This window comes from Stylophora pistillata, chromosome 14 (genome assembly GCF_964205215.1).
Source record: "Stylophora pistillata chromosome 14, jaStyPist1.2, whole genome shotgun sequence".
In the NCBI taxonomy this organism is placed as follows: Eukaryota; Metazoa; Cnidaria; class Anthozoa; order Scleractinia; family Pocilloporidae; genus Stylophora; species Stylophora pistillata.
Genome location: NC_142532.1, coordinates 14,024,879 through 14,037,220, shown reverse-complemented (window position 1 = coordinate 14,037,220; position 12,342 = coordinate 14,024,879). Strand labels below are relative to the sequence as shown.

Genomic DNA, 12,342 nt, shown 5'->3' with positions numbered 1-12,342 from the left:
CTTTTCGCAAAAACGGTACCTATATCTTCTCACCTGCTTAGCCACAAGGGCGGTTCAGTTGGAGATGGCGCTCGGATTAGAGACTGATTCCTTCCTGAATGCCTTCTAGAGAATGGTCAACCGAAGAAGACTTTCTAGGAAGATGTTGTCCAATAACGGAACAAAATTCGTCGCCGCAGAAAGGGAGCTGAGAGGGTTGGTTGAACAGCTGTATCAGAGTAAAATGACCCAATCCATAGGCGGCGCGTTCAGCCTTCAAAGAGTTCAGGCTAAAATGACAAAAAATGTAATGCGATCCGTTGAACGGCTGTCACGCAAGAGGTCATGTATTTGTTACATTCCTGGCCAAGCCAAAACATTGGCCTTGACCTTTTGCGTGACAGCCGCAACGGATCGCATTACATTTTTGTCATTTTTTAGCCCGAACTCTTTAAAAGCTGGACGCGCCCCCTTTGGCGGGCCAAGAAAGAAACTTTGAGGAATTAAACTACAAGGATAAAACTTTAAGGTGACATATATTTTGCTCTGTAAATATATGATACAAGACCTTTCTAAAGGCCTTTTAATAGGTTGTGACAGCTGTTTAGGGGTTCGCATTGCAATTTTGAGAAAATAGCCCAAACTCTTTTAAATCTGGACGTGCCGCTTATGGTGGGCCAAGATAAAGGATTGGAGGAATTAAGATAAAAGCATAAAGCTTTAAGATGATGTACATTATGATTTTTAAGTATACATGGCAGACATGTTCATAGGCCACTGAAGTTGACCTTTACTTTACCTCCGCAAAATAGACGCGAAGTACTTTAATTCAACTGGTCACTATTCAGACTTAGACGAAACGACATAACAAGAAATCAATATTTTCCAAGAGATCAAAGAACCATCTGCTAGCACACAAAATTTAAAAGCGGGATCGTATCGCGTTGTAGCGTGCGAAGTTGCCGAAGTTGCATAATTTTTCATTGCTTTAAGGGGGACATCGGCCATTTAGGCGTATTTTGAGCTTTTCGATTTTTCGGAGAAATAAAAAGCGCTATAGAGCTTTTGGATATAATTTTCGAAAAAGGTTCATTAAAAAAGGGTCCTTTAGAAAAAATAAACGAATTACTGAATTTTGCAACTGTCGGCGGATTCTAGATATTTACGATCAGTGGCTCTAAAGAAGCGGCCAAAGAACTCAAGAAGTGTGTTTCTCCTTACTTTCTAATAAAGATTGCGTTCAATTCCCCACACATTACTTTTCAATTTTCAAATGAAACTTTATTTCGAAAGCGAAGGACAGCGTCGAAAGCATGCTCTATACTCTCCTAAAGCACACTTGTTAGAATACATCAAGTATTTTGATTGGTTAAACACGGACTAAAGTTGTCAAAATGTCAGACCATCAAAGTTCACAATCCGAAATAGTTCACAAACCAAAATAATTCGGCAGATCGAAGTTTTGAACACTTTTGCCTAAGGTTTTTCAGTCTTAATACGGAATCTGAGAGTGAAATGATCAATGAAATCCTGCCAAATTGTGGCCTAAAAGCACAAGCAAGTTTTTTCACAAGAAAAAAAGAAAACGAACTGCTCAAGACGTGTGCTTTATGAATAAACGACAACCGAATTCCAAGGAACATGAAAGTTGCTCGGGACGAAAGCGCCGTAAAACTCGGCAGCTGTGACTTATGTGGCCTTACACTCAGTCAACGCATATGAAACGATATCACTGCAAGCTCTTAGTTCATCTCTTAGTTCATTTCACTAGAATGGCGGACGATGTAGTTTCTGAGACTTGTTTCACAGCGATGACCGGAAATCGTCCTTATAAGCTGGCCGCAATGGATCTTTGCGTGATCACAGTCGCTCTGGCACAGTCATGATTTGTATGTATTCTAACAACTATACCTGTTTATATTTTCCATCATTCCTGTTTTGTTTTGATTTGTTTTTGAACTCTCTATGTGGGTAAGCTTCGAATCAAATTTGCGTGAAAACCTTGAAACCTTGGATTGTCCATTTCCGTTTTCTATCACTGGATATTTGTCTTTGCTCAAAGTTAATTGCGGCGCTTGGCATATTTAATCATATCTCCAGATCAGACACTGACGAATAAGCTTAAGTTATTACAAAAGCTCTTAGGCCTTTATGCTTGGTCCTTCGTTAAGCCTTTGATCCATGTTTTGCATACGTCCCGAATTGAAATCTTTAAACTAACTTCATTTTCAAAACGCCGATAATCTGAAACAAAGGAACGCTTTTCTCAGAAAACGCGTCCTGTAGCAAAGGATCATTTTTAAAAGATAAAGCATATATTTGATCCTCAACAATATCGACGGGGCAATTGATCGTAGTCAGTGATCTTGGTTAATTTCACGGACACTGTTCAAAGAACTAAGGGATCATCAGAAAACTTGACACACCAACTGAGACCTAATCAACCAATGGAATCAGTCGGCATTTCAATCAAAACAAATCATCAACCATACATAAAATCCGGGACATTTCCCTTTAGTGCACTGGTGATATTTGAAAAAGACCCCTGCACGTTGTTATTAAAGCAATAAACCAAACTTGACACACTCTGTGTTTTACACACATTTTTTTCCAGTTCTCCCAACATTCCGCGTGGTGTATCAGTCGAAAAACCGACAGAAAGGGTGATTTATTGCTTTTACGACATAAGTGCGAGTGGTTGTCAGAGAGAATAATCGTAGTTTGTGATCAAGAGGCTGATTCTCATGAAAACCCTCAGAAGGTGTTATAAACCAATCAAAGCGTCGGAAAATTGGATGAACTGTAGGCCAGAAGAGCGAAGACTGTAATTGATTCATCGCTGAATGAAAGCAATAGCACGGAGGAACTGAGCAGAAATTGTAATGAAAACTAAAGTGGAACAAGAATATGCAAGATAAAAGTACAAACTAGATAGGTACATCTATTGGAGAATATTTCAATTTGGACGAGGAGAATGCGATTTTTGTGGCCAGAATTGGCTTACTACTGCGATTACGATCTGATAATCTATACCGAATACGGATGTATTTTTGATATTTTTTCCGAAGTTTTTCAGCGGGATGAGGGTCGTAGAATTTCAACTGGTCAAATTACTTTCGATTGTGTAACTTAACTTTACGTTCTTAAATAACAGTATTAGATCCCACTTGGCAAAAGCGGCTAAGTCGAAAGACAACATTGAGCCGTGTGCACTGATTCAAACACCGTCCAGCTATTTCTCTTTTTAATCGTACGACATTATTTTCCTTCAATCAAATTTGTTTCTATTGACCAGCTTGAATTTAAGTTTTCATGGAATTCCTGTTAAAAAAAATTTATAGAAAGAGCTTAAAAAGTCTAAACTAGGAAGAAACTACGAATGAAAGGGCAAGTCTCAGACAACAACCGGAATTGCCATAAATCTTGATCGCACATTAACTTTGCAAGTGGTTTTTGTTCTCTTCCGTAAACAAGGTTTACAATAACTATTTAAATGAAAATTCGGTCAATTTGACGCTACAATTTTCTTAAAGCACAAGCATGGGAACTTTACTTCTCGGTGAGCAGTTTATGGAATTCTAGTCGAGAATTCTGAACTTCTTTCACTTAAATCACGGGGCGACGAATAAAGGCTTAAAACGGAGCAATTAGATGGTTAGAATGAATTTTAATTATCGAATTTGATAATAATAGAAAAATAAAATCTTTGTCATCGTTTTTAACGTTCAAAGTATCCTCTTCGTTCCTCCAAACCAAAGACCTTTACCAAATATAAATCTGGGAATAAATTCACCCTGTGTGACGCCATTTCACAGGGCGGGGTGTTTAATTTTCTATGAGCATATATACAAATATACAAGGGAATTTTGACCAGTGAAGATAAGAACAAGTTGATGAAGATAAGAACAAGTCTTGCTCTTCATCAAAATAAAGAAAAGCGAGGACTATCCTCTCTTAAGAAAAGCTAGAAAATTTGGACATCTCAATGGCATACTTAAAAACGTTGACAGTGAACGATCACGAGTAGCCGATGATTGAACGCGAAAAATGAGCATTACCTGTCACGCTAATGGTTAGAAGTTTGTTGCGAAGTTTCTTACTTGTTTTCTATCAGCTTTTATCTCTGAGGAACTGGAAGAATGGTATTTTTAACGTTTGTTTTCCTTAGCTAGCACGAGATGAGATTTTGTTTCGAATAGAGTCAAAACACATAGGAACTAGCGTTTGTTTTAATTCACACTTGAGTTCACTGGGGAAATTTTGATGTGAAGTCTACGTATTTTTCATTTGATTTTTGTTAATTATCAGTGCTGAGAGAAGAGCAATATTAGCTAAATAGACTTGATGAAGTATGACTTCGCGTGGCAAAAGAGGCATAATGAATTACGACTTTCATATTCACAGAAAATTAAGTAGGCGAGATCAATAATATTATCGTGAAATTGCGTGTCACAACAGGGGGCCCATACAATCTGTTTGTGTAGCCGATTGTTATTTTATATTGAATGTACCAGATTTACCGTTTGCCTCACCCATAGTGATATCTTGCTGACTTTGTATATAAATTAATGATAAATAAACGTTGAAATACTTTACCTGTGGTGTATAGTCGTCCTTTTGCTTAAAAAATGATTTTTTGAGCGATTTGGAATAAGTTTGAGTTCGTCGTTAATGTAACGTATTAAAAGATAGACAGGGGTGGAATCCTTATTTTTAAAGACTTCCAGCGCCTGAGCGATTTTTCTCCTGCAAAATCGCATCGCTCCGCTTTCAACCTTCGCAGCATTAAGGTCAAAAGATTCACAATTCTCCTCGTAACTTCCAATCGAAAATTCATCCAAGCGGACCGGAGCTAGCCCTCGAAGAAAATCAAAATCCCACAGTATTAGAGCGTCCGGGATGTGTAGCAAGATTCTCAAGTGCCAGCCAGAAACCTTCACGCAGTTGCCCTTTTCTGATTGGACTACGATATTTTGAATTGGTCATCGTTTAACCTCGTTCCGCGATTGTCAGTTTAAGTTGTTCTGCTCGTATAGATACAGACAAAATTAAACTCCACTCAGCTCTATACTTTTACAGAAATATATCTTTCATCTTTTAGTAATAGTTTTTGAAAACTGCACCAGTTCGTTAAAAAAACTAGATACCATTGGATTGAACCTGATTTAGACACGGACGCTTGTCATCAAGAGTGTTTTTCCTGGCTTCGATGATCCAAGAATACCTTTAGAGGGTTTATAAAAGAAAATAGTCTTGGTTCACGGGAGTGAGGAAACTGTTTTCGAGAGGGGTTTTGTTTTTCCCTTTGTTATTTTTACTTGTCCACCATGTGTCTGTTTTGTTTCGCTTTCTTTTACCTTTTTTTTTCTTAATTTTTTTTTAATCCGGCGCGCTTGAGTTTGACACCCACAATAAATAAGCACCTATTAGCATGAATTTATTGAAACTGAATATTCTGATTGAGTTACAATTTCACTGACTATGAATGCTAAGCGAGTGTACTATACTACAGCTAGGAAAACCTAATTGGCTGAAAAAATACCACACCTAAAAAAAATGGATGGTCTTGAGCGATATTGTCAGTGATAAAAACCATTCTGATCACCACTGTCTTTCTCTTTAATTTCGGGTATAGAGTAAGGACATAACAGTCTTTAAACATTGAAACAAACTTAAACTATAATTTACTCATTATCTTAATGCAGTCTGACGTTTGTCTTTCTAAAAAATGTTACTTGGGTTCTTGTATTATTTGTCTTCTAACATTTTGCTCTTACGTTTTAAAGTCAAAGCAGAGATGTTCTCCTTAAGAAAAAAGCCTGGAGCATTCACTCACTACATGCATTTAGTGAAATGAAACCTTGTAATAAACTTAAAATTGCACTGGAAGAATAATAAAGAAGGCGGTGTACTATACTAAAGCTAAGTAAAACTTTTTGACCTCTTGGGTATACAACAAAGGAATAGCAGTCCTCAAACATTGATTCGAATAAGCTTGCCTTCCTAAAAATCCTACTCGGGTTCTTGTTCATGAGTGGTGTTTGTTTGTAATCTAGTGTTTTTCTTCTACGTTTTAAATTGATCGAATGCAATGTCTCCAGTCGACAGACTCACCCATACCATGCATACACATCAACACAAGTTGTACCACTGTTGTCTTCCTCTCCACGATCTATCCAATCCTGTCCGTACCATATCTGCATCTCTTGGTTTCTCAAAACAGACAACGGATTGACGAGGTTGCGAAAAACCAGCTCAGTTGAACTATGGTGATATCCAGGAAGACTGTAAAAATGAATTTTGTTGTCAAACCCTCCGGAACTAAAAGCTGTCAAGTTTTCAGCAGGCGGCAAGACAGGTTTCTTACTGGTATCTGTAATGATTGTCATCAAATTTTCTCCATATGCTTGATTAGTGCAGCCCCAGTAGGATGCATTAGTAACATGGTTGCAGCGCACCGACCCTGATCTGTGAATAAGCTTCATTGTCTTTACTCGTCCACTCTTTGTCATATTGAAGGAGCCATACAAATTATCTTTGGCTCCAAAGCAGACGAGTTCTTCACCATTTATCTTTTGCCAGCTCCCTAAGATTTAATAATAGGGATAAGACTAATAGGATAGGTAGAAAGTATTGAAAGTTCAACTGTATTATCTATAAAGCTACTGAAAGTCAATTAATGTTGCGAATGGTAACTAACAGCCACTTGCACGATAACAAAAAAGGTCAACCAACGTCATTTTCGGCGTCGTGATCTTATTATTTGATTCAATCTATTCGCATTCGCCAATAAAAACAATTTTTTGTGAGGGAGAGAACGATTCGTGTCAATGACTCATCTTCTCCGAATTTATTTTTTTGTTGGAATTACTAAAAACAAACCCTTATCGCTTTACTTCACTATATTGCCAAATCAATGCCCCAAGATGATGTTTTGGTAAGTTTAAAAAAACAGTCATGATAAAAGAACACGTTATGGAGGCAGTTGGGTGAAAAATGATTCAAACAATCCAATGAAACAATTTACCTTCACAACAAGCCTCGATGACCTCGCTATTCTCTCCAGAGTTAATCCAGTATTTCCCATCAGCCATCTCGTCGCCTTCACTCGCTTTGATCTCACCGCAGGTATCGGCTGGAAGTTCTTTGATGGATCCGAGGGGAACTACGTCCGTAAAAAAATATTTCACATAAGCAGTTTAAATTATCATGTAATTCGGGAATTCAATATGTGATTTCAGCAACTGATAGGGAACAACAGGATAGGAAAAAGGGCTTGCACTTTCCCTGCCTGTATAAAAGCAGGTAGAAATGAAAACGGCGCTAATTCGATTCGATCGAAGAAATAAGATGGTAATCAACAACAATGACACAGTCACACAGGCCAACGTTTCGGTTTTATTGTGGGACCATTGTCAATATCACACTCCTGCTGCGATTCCGGAATGTCACTTCTACATCTATCCTTGTAGTTCAAAAATCTTACAAACTATGAAACCATCACAGAAATCTGATCATCCCAAGGCTTGAAAGTTCTATCTTGAAAGAGTGTTTACCTCTAAAATTTGAGATTTCTCTAATCGTGCAGATTTAAAAAAAAGAGGGAAAAAAGTCTGCCCCGAAGAATCGCAAGTGCACAAAGCTAGTTGAGGGAACTTGAAGCGTACCTCTGTTTCCAGAACGTTTCATGTGAAATCGCCGTTTATCTGGAATAAAATCTTCTGGTGTTGCTTCCTTAGTGCGATCGTTCAGTTCACAGATGTTTTGACCAACGACGACATTGTAACTCTGACACGTGACTTCTTCCTCACACCGTAAATAACACTCTACAGGAAACCCAACCCGATACACTTTAAAGATGTGACCTCTTAGGTTCATTCCACCAATTGATTGTTCCTGCTCATGACACTGACCAATAGCGTCAAGTATACCAATCCGGGAAATCAGAAATATGATAGTCAGCCACAACTTTGGATTCATTCTGAGTTGACTGTGGATGGCTTTTGCTGCGTACAGACTAAGTACCTATAAGCACAGTTAACACTCCTTAGATGAACTCATATATGTGTTTTGAGTCAAATAAATACTACAATTTAAGAAGATATAGAACACTACTAAAACTGGAAACGCATCGAATGACCGAATATGTGCAAGAATAGGGTGAAAAACTAAAGCAGGATCAGAAATTGTGCTAAATGACAAGAAAATCCAACTTTTCTTTCTTGAAGCCATTGCTGCAAAATTAAAATTATCGAAAGGTAATCGCATTGGGTCACGCTTAAAGGTACCAAAAAATACATCTTTTTTTACGGATGTTTCCTCTTTTGTTATGCTTGACGCTTGCTCGTCGTTGCAATATAGTTTAAAACAGCCAGAAGAAGTGTTAGATTCAAATGTTTGTTTTAATTACTTTTGTACTGATAGAACCTTAAAGTCAGTCGATGATAGTTGTTTTTTAAATCACTAGAGTCTTAAAATAAAAATCAGTACAAACGAAGTATTATATATGCCTTTAAAAGGTTTTGTTATGGAGAGCTTACCCAAAGACATAGAGGAATGAAACTCTGCTGCCACTAAATACCAATGATTACTAGTCGAGTTAAGAATTCTTCATCAAACGAGGGATTCAATGATTTTTCTTTAACTTTCCGAAATAACTTTAACTCCCTTTTAGCACGAGTTATTTGTCAAAGAAACCGAAATGAAAATATAACCATTATCCCCCTCTTGAGAGTAAATACATGTGAGGTTTCTCGAAGGAACTCAAAAAGAGCTTATTTTTCATGATCTGCCCCCATTGTATGACACCAGTTGCAACAATTATAACACTTCAAGATACCAGTCAAACTTTGTAATGGATTGCGAAAGTGATATCTCGGAAAGAAAAGTACCCACGAAATCGAGCTCTACGAACAGGCCGAAGAGTTTGCTCGACCGAGTTTACTCGACCGAGTTTACTCGGAAACAAGCGTAATGAAGTGCATGAACCAGAAAGTCCCAAAATCATAAAGAAATCGCCTTTAAGAACAAGCTATGGCCGTTCCATTGTACGGGACAAATATTTTAGTTAGTTCAAGCAGTTCTTGGATGGGAAAGTGAAACAGTTTTGCTTGGTTGGCCGTGGAATTAGCATTAACAAAGGTCGACCAACAGCAGAAGATAGAGTCAGTAAATGACTAATTTAATTTAATTAAATTTAACCCACCCATCTCACCCCAGGTGAGGACATCCATCACACAGTAATCTCGTGTGTGGGAAATTAACGTCTCCTAACCCAACCCTGCAGGAGACGGGACTTCTACATTTGTTCGTCCCTATCCGAGAAGACTAGAATATCTAACCATTCTTGGTGTTATAGAAAGGCAACCAAATTCTTCTCAATTATTTTAAGACCCTGAGTGTTGGTCCTGCCGGGGCACGAACCTTTGACCTCCCACACGACATATATTTAGGGTAGACCAGCAACACTCAATACTGTGGTCTTGTTTCATGAAGAATCACGGATATTAAGTGTGTTGAAAGAAAAATTAATGTAAAAAAGGTTTTCAAATTATATTTAGTTATATCTCCTTGGGAATTTGAGAAGCACAATTCCACAGATATTTCTGAAATTTTGGCAAGGATTTATCATAAATCTAGTTGGAAGAAGAACCTTTCTACATAGAATGAATACTTGCTAAAAGCAAAGATTTGAGATATTTATTCAATAGTGGAAATACCTTTAAAATGAGAATTCAAAGTCATAATTCTTAAAACAAGGAATGTAAATCTTATTTTTAATGGTGGTATTCTTAAACTGAGGAACTTTCATTGGAGAGTATAAAATTCTTAAAAGCAGAAATCTTGATCCTTATAGTTCAAGGAATTGATTCTCAAAATAAGGAAAAATCCTTGTTTTGAATATCCACTGACTAACAATGAGAATTCCGAAAAACATAGAATTTAGAGTGGTGTGAACATCCTTGTACCTGTTTTTTCATCCTCGTGCTAATAATTATCTTAGAAGTGTGAAACAGGCTTCAAGGGCAGTACTCGGGTGCAACACAAGCATGGGCATAAACATAAGCTAATGTGCAGGTGGGTTCAGCTGCAACATAAACATGAGCACAAGTGCTCATTCGACGTTGTGACTGTCGGTAATAAATACTGTCCTGAAGACTTAAAAAACGCTCGGCCTCGTAGAATTGTTTGTACCTTTAATCACTCCTTAGGTTCTTTGTTACATCGCCATCCGCTTCCGTTTAGTCTTTCCGTTTATATAGGAGGAGTAAAACCGTTGACAATAAGATCCTCAAAGCAAATTTAACGCCCTAAAATTCCTTTAGGTTGGCCGAGGTACAACCTTGTCTCGAACAGTGAAAACATATGTCACTTGTCCGAGCGAAGACTGGTAACAAAATTTAAACTAAATGCCGCTGTACTAATCTAATGCGACATCATTAACAGATGTTATGTTACATAGGGACATGCTTGGTATAAGCAGTATAGTGCTTGCTGATTGCCTGAAAGTCTTTCGCTTATGTTTATCCTTACGCTTATGTCAACCAAGTCTTAAGTAGACAGTATAAGCATAAAAAGAAGGCAACGTTTTGATAATCTTATGCATATATGCTTATCTTTATGTCCGTGCGTTCCATCCAGCGTATAAGATTTTACATGCCTATCCCTATGCTTGCATCGCAAGCAAATACTGAGCTCAATATTGGAACAATAGTTTTATTATAAACAAAACAGCACCCTTTTGAACTTTCATTCCACAAACCTTAACAGTAAAATCTGGAGCAGTGATTGTCTTGCACCAAATCCTAATCAGGCCATATTTTCTGTCTTTGAGGCCTAATTTAGTCTCACATCATATTCCTTATAATGCTCATTTACCAGTTTAACGATTCATACTTTAGTAAGGAAATCAAACACCCTTTTCTATTGACGACACAAATTACATTGGCTTATCCAATTCACGAGTTGGCTCACAGAGCCTTTGATTAACATTGCGTCCTAAGATAAGCCAGGACTTGTAAAATAATTACATGGATCTAATTTATAATATTGAAGACAAGTTTTTCTGAAATTTTCAAAAACAACAGCCAACAACAATATATAAGACTTCAAGTACAGATCATGATATTCTCCCATTGATTTAAGCTTGAAAGTTTCCCATACATTTTGAGCATGTTTATATTCATCATCAGAGATATGTTGATTACTCAGTATGCTGTAAAATTCATCTCTAGTAGGTAATTTTGTCTCATTGAATTTTTCAAAACTGTCCATGTGATCATAAGGATATACACCTTTTTTAGTCATTAAATCAAATTTCTCATTCTTAAATTGCTCTAAGGTGTATTTGAAAGCTTCTTTAGGAAGATTATTTGCTAGCTTATCAAGACTTGAGCTCATGAATTGAAAACTATCAATAAATTTGAGATGATTTCCAAGCACGAAAGCCATATATTCTTCAAAGTTATTTGGAATAGCATTTATATTCATCTGACACTCTTCTCCTTTTTTATTTGTGTATTTATTATTCTTAACAATTTCACCAATCTCTTGCATTATAAAAATGAGAATCGTATCCTCTCAAATTATGAAAGATTACAGGTATTTTATCAGCTATTTGAAAATTAAGATTACAATCTTGGTGTGCAGAACCTCTGCACAAACCAGTCATATGACAATGATCTCTCACACGAGTATCTTTTTCAATATATTCTTTATCACAGATATGACATTTATCAGCATTTCTAAATTGTTCTTCATCTTCTTTTGTCATTTTTAATGGTTTGCTGAATTTTGATTTGATGACACTCTTGCAATATTTAACCTCTTCAAGCATTTTTTCCATGAATTTGTAAACGGCTTTTTCACCACGATGTATTTTAATTGGTTTTGTGTATTTATCATCATAACAACAAACAACTTTATAACCATATCCACAATCGGTGTGTTTCTGATAAGCTTGAGTGAATGATTTTTTATCAAAAGGCTGGCATCCATGAATTTTCTCTGTGATAGCTTCAAAGTCAGCATAAATAACAAATGGAACTGGTAATTGTTTATGATAATTATTAAATTTCAATATGTTATTGTCTTTAGTCGGCATTTTAACAGCTTGAGCTCTGAGGATACTTATCTTGTGGATTCAAATGTCGAATATGACACCAAGGAAAGCATTCATTATCCTTATTTTGTAAAATGGACCAAACCTTTTTTAGGATTCTTTAATTCTGGTGGTAATTCACTATAAGATGAACCATTTGTTGTATTATAATGATTGAAATTTAAATAATGCTTATCAACTGAGTCAATAATCCAACCAGATCTTTCTGAATTTTATTGTGCTATTTGTTTATTCAATAATTC

General features: G+C 36.7%; 1 protein-coding gene and 2 pseudogenes across 2 annotated transcripts in view; 1 reads left to right on the top strand and 2 right to left on the bottom strand.

Moving 5' to 3' along the window:
* Positions 1-4,515, bottom strand: part of LOC148716670 (uncharacterized) — a 65,719-nt pseudogene extending 61,204 nt beyond the window's left edge.
* Positions 4,516-5,394: 879 nt separating this feature from the next.
* Positions 5,395-12,342, bottom strand: part of LOC148716668 (uncharacterized) — a 15,373-nt gene continuing 8,425 nt past the window's right edge. For both annotated transcript variants that reach the window (XM_088744341.1, XM_088744342.1), the window contains exons 2-4: positions 7,647-8,004; positions 7,007-7,144; positions 5,395-6,565 (exon numbers count right to left, since the gene is read on the bottom strand). In XM_088744341.1, coding sequence (XP_088600467.1) covers positions 6,090-6,565; positions 7,007-7,144; positions 7,647-7,959 — 927 coding nt within the window. In that variant the 5' untranslated portion in view covers positions 7,960-8,004 and the 3' untranslated portion in view covers positions 5,395-6,089. The remainder of the gene's footprint in view (positions 6,566-7,006; positions 7,145-7,646; positions 8,005-12,342) is intronic.
* The window catches only part of LOC148716669 (uncharacterized), a 4,010-nt pseudogene continuing 3,979 nt past the window's right edge, over positions 12,312-12,342 (top strand).